The sequence below is a fragment of the Zeus faber genome (genome assembly GCF_960531495.2).
Source record: "Zeus faber genome assembly, chromosome: 9".
NCBI lineage: Eukaryota > Metazoa > Chordata > Actinopteri > Zeiformes > Zeidae > Zeus > Zeus faber.
The window spans coordinates 33,965,473-33,985,219 of NC_137197.1; the positions used below are offsets into that span (position 1 = coordinate 33,965,473).

The 19,747-nt window shown below is 41.3% G+C and overlaps 1 protein-coding gene across 2 annotated transcripts; it reads right to left on the reverse strand.

Annotated features, from left to right (window-relative positions):
* Window positions 1-18,903, reverse strand: LOC307235349 (vascular endothelial zinc finger 1-like). 2 transcript variants are annotated; one of them, XM_080007398.1, is made up of 7 exons: window positions 18,797-18,903; window positions 7,382-8,136; window positions 5,592-5,661; window positions 5,254-5,419; window positions 3,936-3,977; window positions 3,458-3,526; window positions 1-3,209 (listed from the first exon to the last, which is right to left on the reverse strand). In XM_080007398.1, the coding sequence occupies exons 1-7, from the start codon at window positions 18,827-18,829 to the stop codon at window positions 2,845-2,847; spliced, it is 1,500 nt and encodes a 499-aa protein (XP_079863524.1). In that variant the 5' UTR covers window positions 18,830-18,903; the 3' UTR covers window positions 1-2,844. The 2 variants fall into 2 exon arrangements, with proteins under 2 accessions (XP_079863524.1, XP_079863525.1); XM_080007399.1 differs by lacking the exon at window positions 3,458-3,526.
* Between the last annotated feature and the right edge of the window lie 844 nt (window positions 18,904-19,747).

The window sequence follows — 19,747 nt, forward strand, 5'->3', positions numbered from 1 at the left end:
TGCAATTTCAAAATTTAATAGTTGCACAATTGAATAAAGACCCACTTATTATTTTGTGGTCACATATGGAGCAATGCTTGGCACAGAACCGTTTACAATCCTCTCATAAGCAGACACTTAAGAGGCACTTCATTTTAGTATGCCGACTGTGAGTGAACAAGCCAACAATGGCCTTTGGAAACTAGACCGACACCAACGATGTGTGTTTATTTCACTAAACATTTTGGACATGGCTAACTATTAAAAGCCAACTACTTAATCCTTTGACCAGATATCTGTCATTTAGGTCAGATCAGTTTGAAGAAGAGGCGTATTTGACTTTTTTTTTTTTCCCTTCATGTGTGACTGCATGGACAGCTCACAATCATGTTGTTTTCTTTTATTTAGACAAACCCAAATAAAAGGCACATGAAACATTGTGCATATGTGTACATAATTAGTCTTGACAGACGTACATTTAAAAAAAATGTAGGAATGTTTCCTTTCTGCTAATCAGAAAGCCTAAATCTTCAAATATATACAAAAATTACCGTTGTTAATGTTCTAATACAAAAAGATTTATAAAAAGGTTATCTTTTTTTTCCTTGCATGTGTCTATTATAGCTAACAGGATCTCTGAACTAAATAGTTTGTACAAAGATATACATTCATTTGCCTTCACAATAGCGGCCAAATTCATTGTGAAAAATACAAGGAAAGATTGTTTAAAATTACCTTCCAATTTATCATTTGGCCAAAATAAATGTATTGTCATTTTTTTCAGTTTCTGTTGCATTTAAATTAAAGCACATGGTTGAATGTTAAGGATACATTTAAAAAGCAGTCATTACGATACCAATATTAATTATACCAATGTGTGTATAATAACGATACTGGTTGAGGAGTTTAAAGAGAAATCGAGTCAAGATCATAAAAAAAAAAAAAAGATAATTTTGTCGACAGAACTGTGTAGCCTTTGGGCCGTCTGACTGGATGAAGGCTCCCTTCACAAAACAACTGTCACAGTACATCTAAAAGTGGAAGCATTAAAGTGTGGATACGTCTTGGAAAGTAGTTCAGGCACAATTGTAATGGTAGAAAGGACAAAAGTCACCACACATACTTTTTTTTTTTGTGTTTTCTTTCGATAAAATAAGCTACTCGCCTCCTATTGAACCAACTGTCCTTTATCAGACATGCAACACTGACAATGGGAAGGGTATTCCTGTTCCAAAAACAAAACAAAACAAACAAACTCCATTCCACATTTGGGCGACTCCTTTGGAGGAAAAGAGTAGGCGTGCATGCAATTCTACAAAAAGGCCCCCGAAAAAAAATGTTGGCTGCTTAGAATGCAGGCGTAGGCAGGAGAACCATAAGGGAATTTACTTTCAACATCCACCGGCGCTTTGGTTTAATCAACTGAAATGCCCCGGTACAGTACCGTCCCGTTTGCGGCGTACACATTCTGGAATTTAGTCACAAGTGCTTCAACCTAGAGACTACATTTGATGATTGAGTCTTAATTTGATTCATTAGGGAAGTTCCATTGAGAGACTATGATTTCCTTTCAACAGACTTAGCGTTCTTGCCTGACAACCTGAACAGAGCTTAAGAGATTTTGTTCTCCATTAATGCGATAACGATCCCAAAAATGGTGGTAGTAAAGCACTTGCATTGCCTAATTGTGAATGATAGCCAGATTTGCAGTTCCCTCACCTAAAGGTTAAGGCAAAAGAATGGCGTTAAATACTTTTTTGGGGTGGGGGGTATACATTTTTTTTTTTAAAAGAAGAAAGTGGGAAAATCATAGGTTTTCAAGAGGACTTATTGGTAAGCTTCCTGAGCTGAGACTTACAGTGATGGGATCCTATACCTGCAATGACACTACAGAAGGGAAATAATTCTTAAAAAAAAAAAAACTTCAATCAGAACAAATCACAAAAGTTGGCTTTGGGGCAGCTTGTATAGCATACCGGCTATGAGGCCACAGCTTGGCACTCACGACTTCTTTATTTAGAAATAAAAAGGCTTCGGTAATTAAAACTTTCAAGTCATTTTACCTTTCATAATACTGTCAAGGGCACGATTGAGGCGACGTCCCTTCAGAACGAGACATTTCTGCCTCATTTTTTCCCCCACTGTGCTGTCATCAATTGTGTTCTCGTTTAAAATACATCAAAAGCGCAAAGAAAACCAAACGTACAGTATCCAGTCGCGAAGAGTGACCATTTTCTTTCACCAGCGATTTAAAAAGCCATAGGGGAGGATTGTGGTTCAAAAAACTGGCCTTCGAACCGTCTCTTTGTGAGACAAATATTCACTAGCCCATCCACAGAAATGGAAGCCTCTGTCCCTTTGCTGTATTTTTGCCTTTAAAATACTTAAAATCTATTAAATACTGATAAGTCAGCAAAAAAAAACAAAAAAAAAAAACATTGGAACAAAAGAATATAAAACAAATCTCCTCTAAAAGGTACACATTTAAAAAACAATGCCAGCAACAAACTTACATTTTTTTTTTTTAAGATTTTCAATGCCAAAAAGGGTACAGCAAGTTCTGAGGCATCTCAAAGCCAGTCAGACATCCATCAAAACATCCAGTTGATAAAAATCCTTTTCCACTGGTTTAACTGACCAGGTAATACTGTCCTTCAGTGGCTAAGCAGGACTAAAACATTAAGAAAAAGAAAAAAGAATACAGGCCTTTCTATTTAATATTTCACTGCCAAAACTGCTGCAATAACGTACAGGCCCAGCAGGTGGGGCCCAAGGTAGTGTTCCTCACAGATAAACAAAGTAACATAACTAAAGAAGTTGCAGAAAGGGGGATTATTCTCTATTTAAGAGCCTTGAAGAAGTGCTCTACCAGGGGGGGGAGGAAGGTAGGACCTGGGATAGAAAAGGCATGCTCTCCATGGGTCTCATGGCAATGTTGAGGGGCCCCGTGATATTCATGGGCATGGGGGTGGTGATGGCGACCGGGTGGGCAATATTCATGTGGGCCGCAGTGGGGATGTTCACCGAGGCCAGGCTGACGGGCCCTGTAATGGTGAGGGGATGCTGGAGGTTGACCGGGGAGCTGATGTTGACCGTGCTGGTAGTGATGTTCATCTGGGCTGCGATGGTGACGGGGTTGCTAGCACTGCCGCCACGGTTCAAAGCTGAGGTGATGGCCGCAGAATTGGTGACGGGCGTGGCTGCGGCTGAATTGTGCACACTGTTGGAATCTAAAACAGAAAGGCAAACAGACAAAAACAAGAGCACAAGATAAGATTTACAAGGGCTCAGAATTCTTCGGGGATGTATTATCCCCCTTAATTAATCAAGCCACGCAAACATTCCACACAGCTCCTATGTTTTTTTTTCTGGGGGGGGGGGGGGGGGGGGGGGTGCGAGGTTGGTTGCTGGGGAAAGATCAACAATAATACATTGTTTCAACTGTTAGTAAGGTAACATACAAACAAAAAAAACCTACCTTGTGTGCGAGAGATGTCAATTAGGACTTGGAACGAGTTATTTAAAATCTCTCCTACAGTCAACTCACCTGAGGGGTAAATTCAGAAAGCAGGATCAACAAACTAACCAGCCGACAGTGACTTTAGCATTAACACAGTACAAGTTTAGGCCATTGAGCCAATGTGGTTGTTTGTTCATTTTTTAACGAGGCCTTTAAGTTAGTTTTGGAGTTCAGGTTTACACAAAAATCCATTTCTTTAAGGTTATCTGGTTAATAACTTGATCCTGCTTCCATCACATTTAACCCTTAGCACTGCATTATAACAAGACTATACATATCAGAAGAAAATCAGGACATAAAGATTTAACTCAAGGTGCTAGCCCCTTCTTTTCATGACATATTGTGAACATGTAGCCACTCATGCTTTATGACTGTATAACAAAGTCAGAAAAAAAGAAGGACTTGGGGGGGGTTCCGCTACGATCTACTGTATTACCTTTTCGAGGCCCTGAGTGGTTCCACTGCCAGTCACTTATGCCTATTTAAGAATACAGACACATTTTGGTTACAAGAGTACAGGCAGCAGTGCCCTTCTCTGGCTGTCATTTAAAGCAGAAGGGGATCTTTGGGTGTATTGGGGAAATGTGCCTTACATCTAAAATGTCATAATTTTGGAGTCATTATGACCAGGTTTGGTATGGATAATCCTATTTGCAGTGTCCCACCAACTAATCAGCACCATTGATGGGCGACATTTATTATTATTAATATTTTTTTTTATCAAACTGCTTTGGTTACCTGCAACTATGAAAACAGTCCCCATGTTTGAGCACACACATATTTCCAGAAACAGTGGGGAAGTCAAAGTCAAGTGCTGTTAGTGATTGAACATAATTTCTCAGCAAAATCATTAAAAATCATTTAATAGATGATGAAATGCTACTGGAGGTGGCCTCTAACACTGCTGTGACTCAAATCTACAGCAAAGCTGCCAGAAAAGGTTTGTAGCAATGTGTGCTGAAATGAGTTGCCCAAAACTGTAGAACATAATTAATACCAAATACAGCTATCTGGCACCATAACAGGCTTCATTTATACTGTCTGTCCTTGTCGTTAGTGTCATCTATCCTCAACCATATCTATACAACTATACATATTTTATCATTCTAACTCCACCTTATCTTGAAAATAAAAAATAGTCAAATGTATTGTATGCAGTCTTGAGATTTAACTGTTAAGAGGCAGCACAAATATTCACAGATGTAATACTGTTTCTAATGTTAATTGATCAAATACATTTGGATATTAGCCTACTTCATTAGCCATTACTTGCATCTCAAAGAAACTGAAAATAAACATTCATGACACAGCAAATGAAATGTAAATTCAGGTCTCGAGGTGATGATAGTAATAAAAATTGTGTAATCGATCTAACAACCCGCCCACCCACCCACCTATCCACAAATACATATAAATAATATAAAAATGACAAATCGCAATACTTCAGCTGACAACTTAAATATTCTTATCAAAATCTCGTGACAGAGCTGGTAAAATGAGGAGAGGGGCCTGCAGCCTACTCAGAACCATTCTGCAATGACTCACTGTATGATCTGATTGGAGTCCTACTACCACTTCATGGTGGGGGTAAATCTATACAAAATATTGTGGAGAAATACAGGCTGGTTCAGTAGGATGAAAGGGTAGTGTGTGAATGATGTACCCTAAAAACAAAAAAAAAAAAAAACACTGCAATAAGACAATTACGGTGGAAGGTGGAATTATAAGAACAGTTTCAGTTGAAGGGGCCTTACCTTTATTATTACATGTGTTGAAGCTGGCCTGACCGTGCGTCTTGAGGTGGCTAGTTATGTAGGCTGCACTGAGCATCTTGCCGCAGATGTTACAGGTGACCTTGCCCTCATGTCTAATCATGTGCGAGCGCAGACGGTCTTTGGTGGCGAACGCTGAGGTACATGCCTGAAATGGTGTCGGAAAACAGACTTTGAAATGATCCGTGTTAATTTATTTTCTTGGTGGTCCAATACAAAACAGTTATTAGTGATTTTCCCACTAAACTGATATTAGTGACTGTCTTCAGATATGTCATGGGAAGGGATTATGGGTAGAATGTGAAGGTCTGCATTCTTACCGTTACTTGGCATTTGAAGGGCCTCTCTGAGGAGTGAACATGCTTGACATGACAGCTTAAGTGGTCAGGCCTGTACAAAGGAAGAGGAAAGTTGGGTAAATTTGGGTCACTTAAAACTGCAGTTCATGCAGAGGTAGAGTTTCACTTACTATGAGGGCACATCTAGAGGTTTATCATTATTGCAATCTCAAGTTTTTCACATTCTCTATGCAATTCAAATAAAAAAGGGCAACAATTCCTAAGCATTTGCATTGGGATGGCTCATGCCTAAAAACAGGGACTCTTGTGAATTCTCATTTATATAATAGACTGGGGCTGATGATACTGTTCCATGTGGCATCATCAAGCACACTACCAACAAGAAAGTAACATGCCAACGACTGTGTGGTGCATGTAGTACCAAATAAGGTAAACTTTTTATAAAACAAGTACCTGGAAAAACCCTGCTGCTATCAGTTTTTGATAGTGACATTTACTTTAAAAAGTTCTTAAAATGTGTAGGCATTGCCAAATTGCCAAGCAGAAAATATGTTTTCCTCGCCAACCATCGGCGTTGATGAGCTACTCTGCTGCGCTGACTGCAAACCCCGCCAGAAGCCTGCTGGAAGTGTCGCCCTCCTTTACTATTATTGCACATCTTATTGTTTTACCCAAATTTCACTGTGCTACTCATTGCAGTTTGAGCCACACAGACACAAAATATGTATAAGAAAACAAATATGATCAACTCAATCCTGACAGATGCGCTATAATTTATATTCTGTAATGTCCAACCCAATCTTCCGTGATATTTCCCATGGTGAGTTCTCAATCTTTGTCTTTTTAATAGTTATGTTTGTATTACAAAAAATAAATAAAAAATGTACTTGGAAATTTCGCTACCAAGTCGAATGTGGAAATGTGGAGGAAAATACGTGGCGGAAATACATCCAAGGCCCAAAGCAAGTGGGCCAATCACAGCACTTGCCTTGCCCTATGTGTAGTTAGATTTCTGTAGAGGAGCATGTTAGCTCCGGTGGTGGTCTCTACAACCTACGCAATGACCGGAAGGAGCTCCTGTGGTGTTTTGACGTGACCGCTTGGCAGGGCCTTTCTGTGTGGGGCGTGTGTGTGTGGCAGTTTGTGTATTTGGCTGCAGTGGCCGCTGCAGAGAAATTCTAGGTTTATGTAAAATGTACTTGGCAAATGATTCTTCTTCATTGGGAAAAGCAGCTGCAGCCAAGCCACACTCAGTGACACCTCACCGTCTCGGCCTTGTCTAGCCACTTTTCAGTCAGATTGAAAAAGTCTATTAATAATGCACTTCAGGGAATAGCATAGTCCGTCAATTTTAATCCTTTTGCATTTATAATGCTCATATAGAAAACATTACCAGTTACGTTACAGCCATTTAATTGTCTAGTGGTGGTGGCAGGAGTCAAACTCCCAATCTGTTTCAGTTGCTAGCCAACTTGGCTTGAGCTTTTTTGAGCTTATTCTTCTTTGTTGAAAAACAGAAAACAAAGCATCTCAAATCTTTGACAAAAACAAGTAAATGCTTGTTTTGCCTCAATTATACATGCCATATCTTCCAAACTGACAGGATACTTTCAAACCAGCCATAATCTTTATAAATCAAATAATCGTAAATTCTGAGACATTAGGCTGCAATTCTTTCTGAAAAGATCACATCTACTTTAAAGATGAAAGTGTTAAAGCACGTGATAAGCCAATAACTTATCGATTAGCGCACACACACACACACACACACACACACACACACACACGCACACACACACACACACACATACCTGGAGAAGCCCTTCCCACATACAGAACAGATGTAAGGCTTGTGGACGCCGCCGTCATGGGAGCGCACATGGTATGTCATGCGGTCCTTCCGTTTGAACCTCTGCTGGCATATGGGGCATTCGAAGGGCTTCTCGTCTGAATGGGAGAGCTTGTGGCGGTTCAGGTGGTAGACATCGCGGAAGGCTTTGCCACACATATCGCAGCCGTGGTTCTTCTTGACAGGCTTGGGGGGCTTCTTAAGAATGCTCTGCTGGTGCTGGTGCTGGTGCTGGTGCTGCATGGGGGTCATGATGCTAACGCCTGTGGATGTAGAGGTGGTGGCCGTCGTCATGATGCCAGCCACGGTGGAGATGTACGAGGGATTGCTGTTGCCTTCCCGAGGTACAGTGGAGATCAGTGGCACCATGGTAGGAGCTGTCTGCATCTTCTTGGGCCGCGACACCATCTTTATTCCTGTGTGGCAAGATTCGTGCCGCCGCAGGTGGTAGCTATCCCTGAAGGCCTTGTTGCAGTAGCCACAGATAAAGGGCGTCTTAGACTTGGGTTCCTTCTTGACCATGGTGATGAGAGGCCCATCCCCAGTCCCACTGGCCACATTGTCTTTTAGGAGTTCTGCAGCGTTTACTGGGGGCTTCTGGTCCAACGGGATAGGCATAACTGGCTTCTGGTCGGGTGGCTCTGTTGCAGAGTTGAGGAGAGGAAGAAGGCTGTTCCCGCCCACTTGATGCTGGTGATGCAGGGCTTCGTTGGCCTGCTGTAGTAGCAAGACAATCACGTAGTGTGTGAGTACAAAAACATGGAGAACGAAATATGTGGTTCTTGTATTTAGACTAGTTCAGCTGCCAAGTGGCTATGTTTGACGGTGACATCTGAAGGAAGACTGTAGATCACACACCATTTACATTGACAAGCCTCTTCTCTCTCTCTCTCAGGTTCTGCTTGTTTTTAAACAATTTTAACAACCTTGCTAGTAACATGCTCAATATCTAATGTTCAAATTCATGTACGGCTGCTCCGTTCATTCATATTATAATTACGACTGCACGATATATCGTTTAAGCATAGTCAGTGCAATGTGTGTATGCGCAATAGTCACATCGCAGACTAGCAATATCGAGTAAAGCAAATTAAGTCAAACACGTCATGCACCAACTTTTGCTGCTTGACACAAAATAGATTTAAGGGTTCTTGGTAGGGTTATGTATTAAGAATCGGTTCCAAGTTGGGACCAGTTCCGTAGATTGGCTAAGACACGTATGTTTCCATTCTGCTTATCGGTTCTACATATTTCAGTCGCGTTCCTGACTCACTCACCTTATGTTGTCGCAGCATGGTAGCAACCAGGCCATCGGATGATTAATTTCCTGAGGCGGCATGTTCCCCCATGTTTGTTTACATGGCTTCCACGTGCAGATAACAAAGCACTGTGGTGTAAAATATTTTTTACTAATATTTTCCCATTATTTATTTAATTAGTTTTGGTTTGTAATTGTTTTTGTTGCTCATTCCTTATAAGAGAGGGTAATATTTATTTTTTATAAATGAAGGGAAAAAGACCTTCCTGTCACAATTGACAGTTTACTGATTACAGCCTAAATGTACCAAGAATAAAGATATTATTTTAATTTTCTATGCAGATGTATCCCCCGATGATTCGAGAATGATTCTCTCCAAATAGCGCTATTCAAGTCATCTGGTGAAAATTCCTGTATTTTTTTATAGCACAATATATAAAAACAATATATATAATATATCACAGAAAAAAATACTACAATGTCAGTTTTTTTTAAACACCATGCAGTCCTAATTATAATCGTGATCTTGAAGATTTATAACTTTTTATACAATCTCATTTCTACAAGACAAAGGTTACACTACAATTGCTCTAGGGAGATCAAACCAAGCACTCCAATAAGTTCGTGTTTCTCCCCATATTTTTGTGGGTAATATTGTCCAACACGGTCGCCATATTGGGGCGGTCAAGATCCGCCTGTACACAAATGTAGTGTGCGCTGGGGCCCTCCGGAGTCTATTGCAGCTCCGGGCTCCGAACCGACTAGGAGTTTGGAGAGCTGTGGTCGACTCCGTTATGCTGCATCCCTCAACACTCACTGCACCCACCCACCTGGCACTTGGGCTGCAGGAACGAAAATTTAATATAATTAGAATATTACAAAAAAAAATAACAATAAAGTTCAATAAATTCATCCAGTTTGTTGCACAGTGAACACGCATTAGAGAGAAATATTCCCAGTAATGGTGTGCCGCATCGACGGAGACGCACGATGCACAAGCGCATCACCCTCGCCTCCGGCGTTTCACTGTGTGTACAAGAGCGCCTTTCACCACAATGTTCAGCAATTCCAAAGATGTGGTGAGAAGTGGGAAATGAACCCGACCATCAACGACGGAATGTCCTCAAGTGCAGAGGTTCCCAACCACTGGCTCGCAGACTGTGCTGGGCCGCGGGGTATTTGCCACCAGACCGTGAGAACACAGGCAGGATTTTTCCAGGAGCAATTCGCTCAACAGCAGAGCAGCAACAGGAAACTGAGTAAATTTAATTCATCTAGAGTTTTTGTTTGCTTTGTTTGGAGTTGCAGGTCTGAATTTTCATTATTACCAGCGTTCCACTCAGGCAAAAATAGCATCACTTTTTCTGCTCTTATTTTGGTGAGTAACTTAAAAGTAGTGTTATAAGTAACTTATTGTTTATTATTCTAAAATCTAGTTTTGATAAAGTGTGTTGTTTTTGTTATTTATAATTTTTAATATTCAAATAAAAGTTACTTACTGAGAAGCAAGTGTTTTTCTTGACAAATCAAGACTTGAACAATGGCATAGCCGCCAGTGCTGAAAAAAATACATATGTTTAAATCGAAAATCTAATTGAATCGTGACCTTAAAACCTAAAGTCAAATTGAATCGTGACACCCATAATATGATTACATGGTTTGCTGCAAAAAAATCAAACCGGTCGGCTCACCTCCCAAGTTTCAGGGTGTAAATGTTAAGCTTGGTTCTGTTTAGTTCTGTGAAGAAATTAAAACGGAAATCATGTGGATAGTTGTGCCTGCTAAATACAATATACAACGTTGCTGTTTACTGTTGCAAAGTGAATTGTAGTTCAAATGTATAAAATAATACAGCTGGCCATTGTTTTTTGCTCATGTTATCCTCATTTGATAGTAGCACAAACAGCTGCACGTAGCGGAATGTACTAGAGCCGAACAGCCAGCAGCATCAGGTTGCGCATCCAATTACATCACAGTGATTTCATAGTGACAGTGATATAATTTAGTTGTCAAAACCTCCATCACGGGCTTTTTGATGGCATGAACATGTTGCAGAGTCAGTTCCAGTACTGCACAAGCTCTTGAATATATCTCAAATAGAAAGTGACCAACTTCTTGAGCATCTAACCAACTAAGAGAGCCACCAAGTGTGATCTTTGTAGGGGGGTTTTAAGGAAGCAGCTGTTCGGCTAGGTGCCGAATGACAAAGATGTGAAACTCATTCCGATGATATAACTCAGAACAAACCAGAATATGGCAAGAATGACACAATCATTGGCTTGGTTCTATTCAGGCTTTTAGCTGCGTTTGTTGATAATATTGTCTTTTTTTCTCAGCACTTGAGACTTGTATGTCTGTCACTGTACAGTGACACAAATAAAAAATATAAAAGGGGATGGTAGCTCAGGAGGTAGAGCTGGTGGTCTAGTGATCCAAAGGTTGCTGGTTCGATCCCAGGCTCCTCCTGCTAGCATGCTGTAGTGTCCTTGAGCAAGACACTTAACCCCTAATTGCTCCTGATGGCTGTGTCCGTCGGTCTTTGACAATTGTAAGTCGCTTTGGATAAAAGCGTCTGCTAAATGACTAAATGTAATGTAATGTAATGTAAAAAAATAGAAAATGTATGTTGTATATGTGTTAAGATGCTGTTTTAAAGAACTTGCATACTGTTCAATGCCCCTACCTTCCCCAATAGTGAAGAATCTAAATCTGTTGCATATAAGGTGACCTCCCATGGTGATTCAGGTATTTTTATGTGACTACTGATCATTTGGAACAGCTTGTCCTACGTAAGCAGAGGTGAGCACAACCTGTGTAGTGGGTTTACATAGACATCCGAAAACAGATACTGTCAAAAATACAAACTGTATGGGGCTCTGCCGGGATTCATGACACATATTGGGTTGAATTTTGTTTGGTTCGGCAAAGATATCTAATATATAAAGATATACATCAATTAGCCATCATACCTTCATTCTTGACAATGGCACCTGTCAAGGGGTGGGATATATGAGGCAACAAGTGAACAGTCAGTTCTTGAAGTTGATGTGTTGGAATCAGGAAAAACGGGCAAGCGTAAGGATCTAAGTGACTTTGACAAGGGTGAAATTGTGATGGCTAGATGACTGGGTCAGAGCATCTCCAAAACAACAGGTCTTGTGGGGAGTTCCCGGTATGTAGTGGTTAGTATAGGGCTGGACAATATGGCCAAAAATCTTATCACAATAGTTTTTTTTTTTTTAATATTGATCGATGTCGATAATTATCACAACATATATTGAATAATAACACTAAATTTACAGTTTTACGTGTATTCTCGTGGCTTTACCTTAAACACTGAATAAATAAAATAAAAAATATGTTAACTAAAAAGAGAAAAAAATATGTAAATATATTAGGGGCTGCAGATATTCCTCTATTATCCCATTCAAATTTGTATGCTTTTTGTTTTTAATATTCAAATGTATATAAAAAAAATGTAATGCTCAAATTTAGTAGGGGGGAGGGGCTTACGCATGGTCCCGCAGCTCCAGTCAGAGCAATCTATTCTCCAAACAAAGCAAATAAAAACTCTATGTATTTAATTAACTCAGTTTCTAACTGCTGCAGAGCAGATTGCAGATCGCTCTTGAAAAAATCCTGGCAAATGCCCGTGGCTCGGTGCGGTCTGCGAGACAGTTTATTTCCCACTTTCATCACCACAGCAGTGGAATTACTGGACATTCTGATTAAAGGCACACTCTCCCTTGTACACACAGTAAAACGCCGGAGGAGAGGGAGACGCGCCGATGCGCTCGTGCATTTCTATCGACGCGGACTTTGCACCAGGCTTGGGCGATCGTTCAAAATTCCAATCACTGGGAGGCAGTGACCGTTGATGTACAATTTTATCGGGGGCACACGACTGTGCGTGGTGGGGTTCACACGCACATATAACGTAATGTAATGTGGTAAATGCTCGCTCCCCGTTCCAGAAGTGCAAGATTTATTATTTACAAGTAAAGTATTGACACAAAAACATCCAATTTTTAATCAATTTTTCGCCTGGTTTTATTTATTTTTAATTAATAGGTATCGAGGTAGCGGATTCCTCATGAACCTCCTGCGATGTGCACAGAGTGTAGTGCAGATTACGGCCTCCTGTGATCAGCGATCTGCACTCCGCTGTGCTGCTCCGTTTGACTAGAGCTGCAAAACACCTAGATCTCTGTCGATCGCCGATGACGGAGTCAGTTTAATTGTAAATCGGCCCAAGCCTACTTTGCACAGTTGCTGGATTGCGCACAGTTCATTCATTGTGCAACAAACTGGATGAACTTATAAACTTTATTGCTCTTCACATGTGGATTGATTCACTAACGTTATAATCAATTATTTATAAATAAAATAGACAATTGAATAGCTTTAGAATAGTTCATTTTTGAATATTCGAATTTATTTACTGCAGCACTAGAATATATATTATAAAACATCATTGTTGTCTAAGAACAGTGCGAAAAGTTGTCGAATCTGCACTCTGATTATATATGAGGACGTTTGGAGTGGACCGAGGAACTCTTTCTGCCTGTGTCAGACCAGATGTTACAGAAAATCGCTGATTTTTCTTGATCCTATTGCAGAAGATCATATCGTGAAAATTATAGGGATCATTTTATCGCCCAGCCCTAGGTTAGTACCTGCCAAAAGAAGGACAACTGGTGAACCGGCAACAGGGTCATGGGCACCCAAGGTTCATTGATGTGTGTGGGGTGCGAAGGCTAGCCCATCTGGTCCTATCCCACAGAAGAGCTACTGTAGCACAAATGGCGGAAAAGGTAATGCTGGCTATGATAGAAAGGTTTCAGAACACACAGTGCATCGCAGCTTGCTGTGTATGGGGCTGCTCAGCCGCAGACCGGTCAGAGTGCCCATGTTGACTCTTGTCCATCGCCAAAAGTACCTACAATGGACATGTGAGCATAAGAACTGGACCATGGAGTAATGGAAGAAGGTGGCCTGGTCGGATAAATCATGTTTTCTTTTACATAATGCAGCTGGCCGGGTGCGTATGCGTCGTTTAACTGGGGAAGGGATGGCACCAGTATGCACTATGGGAAGAAGGCAAGAGGTAGTGTGATGCTCTGGGCAATGTTCTGCTGGGAATCCTCGGGTCTTGGCATTCATGTGGATGTTACTTTGACATGTACCGCCTACCTAAACATTGTTGCAGACCAAGTACACCCCTTCATGGAAAGAAGAAGAAGAAACAGTCTTATTTGTCACACAACACACCACACTACAACACATGCTTGCACACACACATGCACATGCTTTGGATGGTGGCTGGTGAAATGGTTCCTCTGCATTGGCCTGTCCTTCCTCCGGGGCCACAGCCAGGAGCAGTGCGCAGCATACGTGGACGCGCCCGGGGACCAGGTGATAATTGTCCATCGCTGGTCAGACGATGATGTGTGCATGTTTTTGATGGGGGTCCTTACTGACGTGAGGTGGAGGAAACCCCATGTGAGCACGGGGAGAACATGCAAACTCCACACAGAAAGGCTCCTATTTGGGAGATAACCCGCCGGAGCACGGTGCCAACAGCGCCCTAGGCGGGAATCGAACCCAGGACCTTCTTGCTGTGAGGCAGCAGTGCAATGCATTGTTCAGGAATGGTTTGAGGAACATGACAAAGAGTTCCAGGTGTTGACTTGGCCTCCAAATTCTCCTGATCGCAATCCAATTAAGCATCTGTGGGATGGGCTTTACCAACAAGCTCGATCCATGGAGGCCCCACCTTCGCAACTTACAGGACTTAAAGGATCTGCTGCTAACGTCTTGGTACCAGATACTACAGGACACCTTTCAGAGGTCTTGTGGAGTCCATGCCTCTACAGGTCAAAGTTGTTTTGGAGGCACGAGGGGGACCTACACAATATAAGGCAGGTGGGTTCAATGTTGTGGCTGATCGGTGTATAGTGTCAGCAATGAACAAAGTGCCCATTTTAAAAATATATTTTTCAATGCATACAGGACCAACCCCAAATCGCAACATGAACCATGGGTTTTGTGAACCATCTCTGATTCACCTAATTGTTTTAGGGCTCATGCACCATAAAAGGACCATCGGTAAGCCATAGTCCACACATCAGAAAAAAAATAGAATCTCAATGAACAAACTCCTTTCTGTAGTAAACTTGGATCTAAAAAATAAAAATAAAAAATAGTGGTATGTTACTTTTGAAGTGGACCTATTATGCTCCTTTTCAACAAGTTAATATAGGTGTGTTTTTGAATAAAACATGTTTTTGAAGTGTTTTGCTGAAAATACCACTCAGATGAGATTATGCACCCTATCCATTCTAAACATGCATCTAAATCCATCGTGTTCCTGGCGCTGTTTAAATGGGAGGAGTCACCCTCCCAAGGCCACAAGTTCTGTGAGCCAATGGGGTTTAAGCACAAGTTCCAGGTTCTGTGAGCCAGTGGGGTTTGAGCTTTCCTCCGGGTTGCATTGTTTTTAGTCTGTAAACTTTTACTGATTTCACCTCATCAGTCTACCAAAATCTGTTTCTGAAAAAATCTGAGGCGAGAAATAAGCAACCCAGTTGCTGAATCTTCAATTATATTAGATCTACAAGGCCTAATTTAAAAGTTTGATCCAACTTTCACCGCGGGATATGGCTTTTTGGTTTCATTCAGTTACGGAAGCGTCAGAAAATGAAATAAATACATCTACAGTTTTGCTTGGAGAAACACAGAGCGGATCGTGCGCCGTTCTAAGTAGAAAAATAGCCTTGGTGATGTGAAGGAGGGCAGCCAAGCTGAAAGGCTTGTTTCACCACGTTTTCTGAAACCCACACCTCAAAAAACTGACTGAGTTGTCTTATTTCACAATTTGTGTGTTACTAGGCCCATCAGAGTTTTGAATAATAGGTCACCTCTAAGAATGTAACATGTCATTTCACACTATACTTGTTTGGCTGGGGGTGGGTTGAGGTATCCAACTTTAACAGACAAATTTGTCTCTTTAAACATTTAATTTTGAGAAATACCCAACTTTTTTTTTTTTAACCCACAAACGTCTTCTTGACTTGTAATCATTTTATTTCCTCATCTCACTTCAACAATAGCTGCAAAGAAAAGCTGAATAGTGATTTGCAAGTATGTCGGAAACAGTTAAGAAAGTATCATTCCTCTAGACTCTTAATTATAGTCCATCTAAAATATGGAATATTTATATAATATATATAAATATTTTAACCATACAAAGAAAATGCACAGTCGAGCAGGTGCCCATCAGCTATGTAGATAAACTAGTACACTAAACAACAACTGTTGAAAGAACTTAAAAATCTTTAATCTATCAAAGGAAATATACAAAGGATCTCACAAATGCACTACTTCAATACATAAAGCAATTGCAGAGGCACAAAGAAATGACCCAATAGCACTAATCATTTGTTGTATGGAGGACATCTTAAGTCTGCAGCTGCTAGCATTGTCCAATTGGTCATGCCCATCCCCAAAAGGATAGAAAGAATGGAGGGGTAGGGTATTTATGAATATTTTGGTCGGGGTAAGCAGAGGCTCACAACGTCTAACAACTTTACAACAGTTAATCCCAGGGACACCACAGTGTAGACAGCATTTTCCTGATCTGTAATCACCATAGGGAAGGGTTTAAGTCTAACCCATGGCTTTTCAGGTTCAGCCAAGCATCCCAACCCAGTCAGCCGGCGAGGGATGCGGTCTGAGACCAAGGGTTCCAAAACTTGCCTCTTTTTTGCTGTGTGCTCTTTTGTGGAGGACACAAATCCATGCTCTGATGCATGTATGGACCTTGGGGGATTGGGGGGCTTATTCAGCTGCCGTCCACATCCCAGCTTAATGCAAGCAGCCACACAGTGTAACTGTTTCTAAGCATGGTAAAAAATAACGGGCCGTCACAGGTTGTCATGTCCCCTTTATATCCTGTACACTAACGTGGGATGACCTAGAATTTTTACTGTCATTAGCATTTCTTCTGCTAAATGCGTATGGTGGAAATGCCTGGGCTGCAGTCTGTTTGTGAGTCAGTTTAACATTTACAAAGACACACATACACAATTGCAACAGGGAGGGCTTCCTGCTATGCAATCACCCTGCTCTGATGGTTTTCATACAAATCTGCTCTCAGGGTTAAGGTTTCTTTCAAAAGAAACAGTACTGAAACAGAGTAGGAGGTCATAGAAAACAACAAGAAACAGGCCAAGTAGACACTGTCTGTTCTGTTTTTCATTCACAGCAAGGAAACCTTTCTAACAGGGATCTCAGTTCGGTAAGATATTATTCTATCCACAAAATTACACATCCTTGGGGGGTTGGGCTCCTAAAAGTAGACCTCACTGTCTTTTATACCTTTATGCCAAATAAAAATATACAATTTTAGTAAGCCGGCATGAGTTTTTAATATCAGGTTCGGGGGGGTCGTTAAGATATCAGTGCCTGACAGCAGCCCCCGTGCACATTAATGCAATGAAAATAAACGGATGAAACAATAATAAGCAACACCCAGTTCAGTGTAGACACGTTCAGTGTAGACACATTATGGAAGAAATGTTAAGACTTTCACAGAAATCCTAGCAAAAGAGAGCATTTTTTTCCATTGCACTTAAGATTTTAGTGCCTGACAGCAGTCCCCGTGCGCTTTAATGCCATGAAAATAAACGGATGAAACAATAATAAGCAACACTCAGTTCAGTGTAGACACATTATGGAAGAAAGGTTAAGACTTCCACAGAAATCCTACCAAAGGAGAGCATTTTTCCATTCCACTAATGCACACACGTTATAGGATTTTGCGAGGACGGGTGATCACAGGGGACACATCTCGGGATTCTAGCACACATACTATGAGAGGCATATCAAACCAACCTGATATTCTCTCAAGACAAGTCAGAGAGAGATTGCAAGACTTTCTGTCCAAAGTGAAAATTTGTCTGGAACTCGAAACTCCTGGTCTTGGAGTGTGGTGTATACTCGGCAATAAGCTGCCATCACACAGACTGAAAAAGCTGCACCCCCTGTCCTTGTCCTTTTCCACACCATCAGATCTGAAATGAGACAATAATATTGTCTCTCCCCTGTCCCTGTTCCAAGTCAATTGACCAACATATTATGTCGGTCAATTGACTTGGAACAGATGTCAATATCGGCTTAAATGTTCAGGAAAAGTTAATATAACTATATAGCTTGTTTCACCAATACCATGCCCCACCGCCGCATTTGCCAATTATATGTTCTGCAATATAGACCCATCACACCAATGATCCTGACTAATTTGATAAGCGAGGCGATTCATAGTATACGCTTTATATTGTCCAGGCCATGTTATATTTTTTTTCCGGGAGAAGTGTGGAAATAAATGACTGCATGTTGCAGGCAGCAAACACCTATCCTCTCTTCACAACGTCCGATAGCCAGTCAACGATTCCTTGCATTGATTTTTTGCTTTAAGTACAATTTGCATTTTTATTTTCCTCCTCCAACCTGCGGTCATATATTTTCGGAGGCGGAAAAGTTTCGGGTCGGAAGTGCGGGTTATTCCGTCTTGCCCGCATGCCAAGCGGTCGCAATTCGGCACTGTTTGATAGCTTTGTCACCATTAGCAATATGCTCCTGCCTCATCCAGCAACACGAATCAAATCATTTAAAGTGTTTCAATCGACCGACTACACAACCATTTTACACGAAGGTGGGGATCTCTACAAGCTTAGCTAAGTTATTAGCTGCTTAGCTTACACGACGCTAGCTCGGGCTAATGGCTAATTTACCAGAGCGCGTGAACACTGATCTTCCAACACATTTTCGGATTAAGCGACCGACAATTTAGCGCTCCGACGAACACAGGGACCCACTGCTGTGGCCGTGTTACAAAATAAACACAATAACGCGGGAAACCATCTTCCGAGAATCCCCTCGAAACACGCACAGCCGGGGGTCTAGGATTCGGGCTATGCTATGCTTGGCGAGCCAGCTAGCTAGCAGCCTAACGCTAGCATCTTTGTTTTGCCGGGGATAGCTTCGCTTGATTTGCGGAAATATCTAAGATATAATATTAAAACATGTCCCGATTTCCAACGCGTGACGCTCACTTACTTGGAATAAAAAGGTACTCCAGCTCGGCTCCATTGCCACAATAAAAAAAATCTGCAGGAAACCTACAAGGAATCTACAACAAAGCGGCTAAACATGGCAGCGACAACTTCCTGTGCCGCTCGGCCTGAACCGCGTCAAATGGACTTTGACGGGACGTCTGGAATTCAGAGTGCTGGAGCTTGCCACCGCATTTCCTAGAGTCGAGGAGTGTCCTGAGACAAATAGATTTAAATATTTTTATTTTTAGCATTGGAATCGCTCTAATCTATTGCATAAATACATACATTAAACACGTTTTATGTATGTGTGTGTATATATATGTGTGTATGTGTGTGTGTATATATAAATATATATTATATATTTATAAATATATATTATATATTTATAATCTATATCAATAACAATCCTTTAATAACCCATATCCATAGGTCGACTTTTGCACATTTTAGTATTTTTTTCCTTTTTTATCATAAAGTCCGCCAAAAAAGCATTGGCAGATACCTCTTACGACTGCGATGCACCCATGGATATAAAAAATAAACGAAAAACTTTGTGACTTTTTATCCGTGGAAGCAGAGTGGCCGGCCGAAGACGCTCAACAACAACAACAAAAATGAAGCACCGTGGTAAACGAGGCGGCATTCAGGTCAGAATGAGGAGGCAACCTTACCGTCCATCTCTGCCAAGCATCCTTCTTGCCAACGTCTGGACCCTGAAGAACAAGATGGATGAACTTCGAGCGAGGATTAAATTCCAACGAGACATGTGGAACTGTTCTGTCCTCTGTCTGACGAAAACATGGTTGAACCCACTGGTGCCGGATGAAGCCATCCGTCTAGCCGAGTCCTTCTCCGTGTTCCGCGGTGACAGATCGGGGGAGTCGGGGAAATCCAAAGGTGGCGGCATCTGCCTAATGGTAAACAACCGCTGGTGTAACCCCAACGACACCAA